We start from the raw sequence: 1,337 nt of genomic DNA, 5'->3' as shown, positions 1-1,337 counted from the left end.
AGTCTATACATTTTTTTAAGAATCTGAAATTCTAGACAATTCAGATAATTTCACCTTTTTAAAAACAATCTAATACATATTTTAATCTGGAAAGTCTTACATCTTTCAATGAACTATTCAGTTGAAGTAACCCTTTTTGACCTTCATACAGCTACATTGATTCGTACAGAAAATGCATCAAGAAGACAGTGATTTTTACCTGTTTATCATTAATTGAGTGCTTTTCAATTTCTTTCTTTGCCTGCAGGAGCCTGTCCTGAAAGGAACAGAGAACAATTAGTTCTAGTGATTGTCTATTTGTCTGCTTGTTCATTTAAAAAGAGAGAAAAATCAATTATTATTTGTATAAGTTTTTATTAAATTCAAGAAAACACACAAGACAGCATCTATGCTGCACAGCAATGGGCCACAGTCTACAAAAGAAAGAAGCTGTCAAGTATGCTAAGCTTAAGCTACGGCTAAGTAATAGCAAGTTTTTAAATTTACTGCACAAAAAGATAAAAGAAAAATAAGTGACCTTCAAAATCCCGATTAACAGTATTAATTGCTGATGGTTACCCTATCAATTCTAATCAGTGTTTTGATCTGACATCACCAAGAAGAACCATATGGATATGCAATGCTTCCCAAACTTAAGGGTACATGTGCTTCCATGTCAAGAGTGCCTTTGTAAGAGATACTCCAATATTTTCCTCCTCTACTATAAAAGCATCTACAGTAAAAATCACTTTTCAGGTGGACCCAGTGATTCTATGCCTGGCTACTCTCAAAAATACTCTTAAGACACACAAAGCTACCCATGTAACTGAGTAATTTTTCCAAGGTCTCAATTTTGCTTGTTTCACTCATTTTCAAGAAGACACATACTGGTTTACAGTGTCTTCATTTGCCATGAAAGATGTAATTTAAATACATGCCGACAGCAGAAGAGAACAAAAGGGGAGGGTAACCCTTCGTTCTATAATAAAATAATATTGTTCTATCAATAAAGATATATACAACTTGACTTCGCCAAAATCACAATAAAAAAATTACATTAGAAGATAATGGATTTCTCAACGCCAAAGGCGCAGCTGCTCGTTCACCTGCAGCCACGCAAGGACCCCCGCACGAGCTACTGACACTCACAGTGCGGGGCCTCCGCTGCTCCCTTTTCACCTGTCTCCTGGCAAACATCGTCGTGGTTTAAATCGCACAAAATGCCATCTTATTCAAGTTGCGTTTCCATTCTTGTCAAGTGGCGTCAATGCCAAGGCAAATTCACGGTCAGAGAAGTCAGGGTATAAATAAAAGGCAGTTCATTCTGCTTTTCTTGATTTTAAAAAGAAATTGTGGAC

The 1,337-nt window shown here is 36.4% G+C and overlaps 1 protein-coding gene across 1 annotated transcript in view; it reads right to left on the bottom strand.

The window, feature by feature from the left end:
* The window catches only part of KDSR (3-ketodihydrosphingosine reductase), a 45,980-nt gene that overhangs the window by 38,053 nt on the left and 6,590 nt on the right, over positions 1–1,337 (bottom strand). The window contains exons 2-3 of the mRNA XM_019657688.1: positions 1,129–1,165; positions 200–256 (exon numbers count right to left, since the gene is read on the bottom strand). Coding sequence (XP_019513233.1) covers positions 200–256; positions 1,129–1,165 — 94 coding nt within the window. The remainder of the gene's footprint in view (positions 1–199; positions 257–1,128; positions 1,166–1,337) is intronic.

The sequence above is a fragment of the Hipposideros armiger genome, unplaced genomic scaffold, assembly GCF_001890085.2.
Source record: "Hipposideros armiger isolate ML-2016 unplaced genomic scaffold, ASM189008v1 scaffold_278, whole genome shotgun sequence".
In the NCBI taxonomy this organism is placed as follows: domain Eukaryota; kingdom Metazoa; phylum Chordata; class Mammalia; order Chiroptera; family Hipposideridae; genus Hipposideros; species Hipposideros armiger.
The sequence above is the reverse complement of the archived record's forward strand: the minus strand, read 5'-3'. Positions and strand labels throughout refer to the sequence as shown.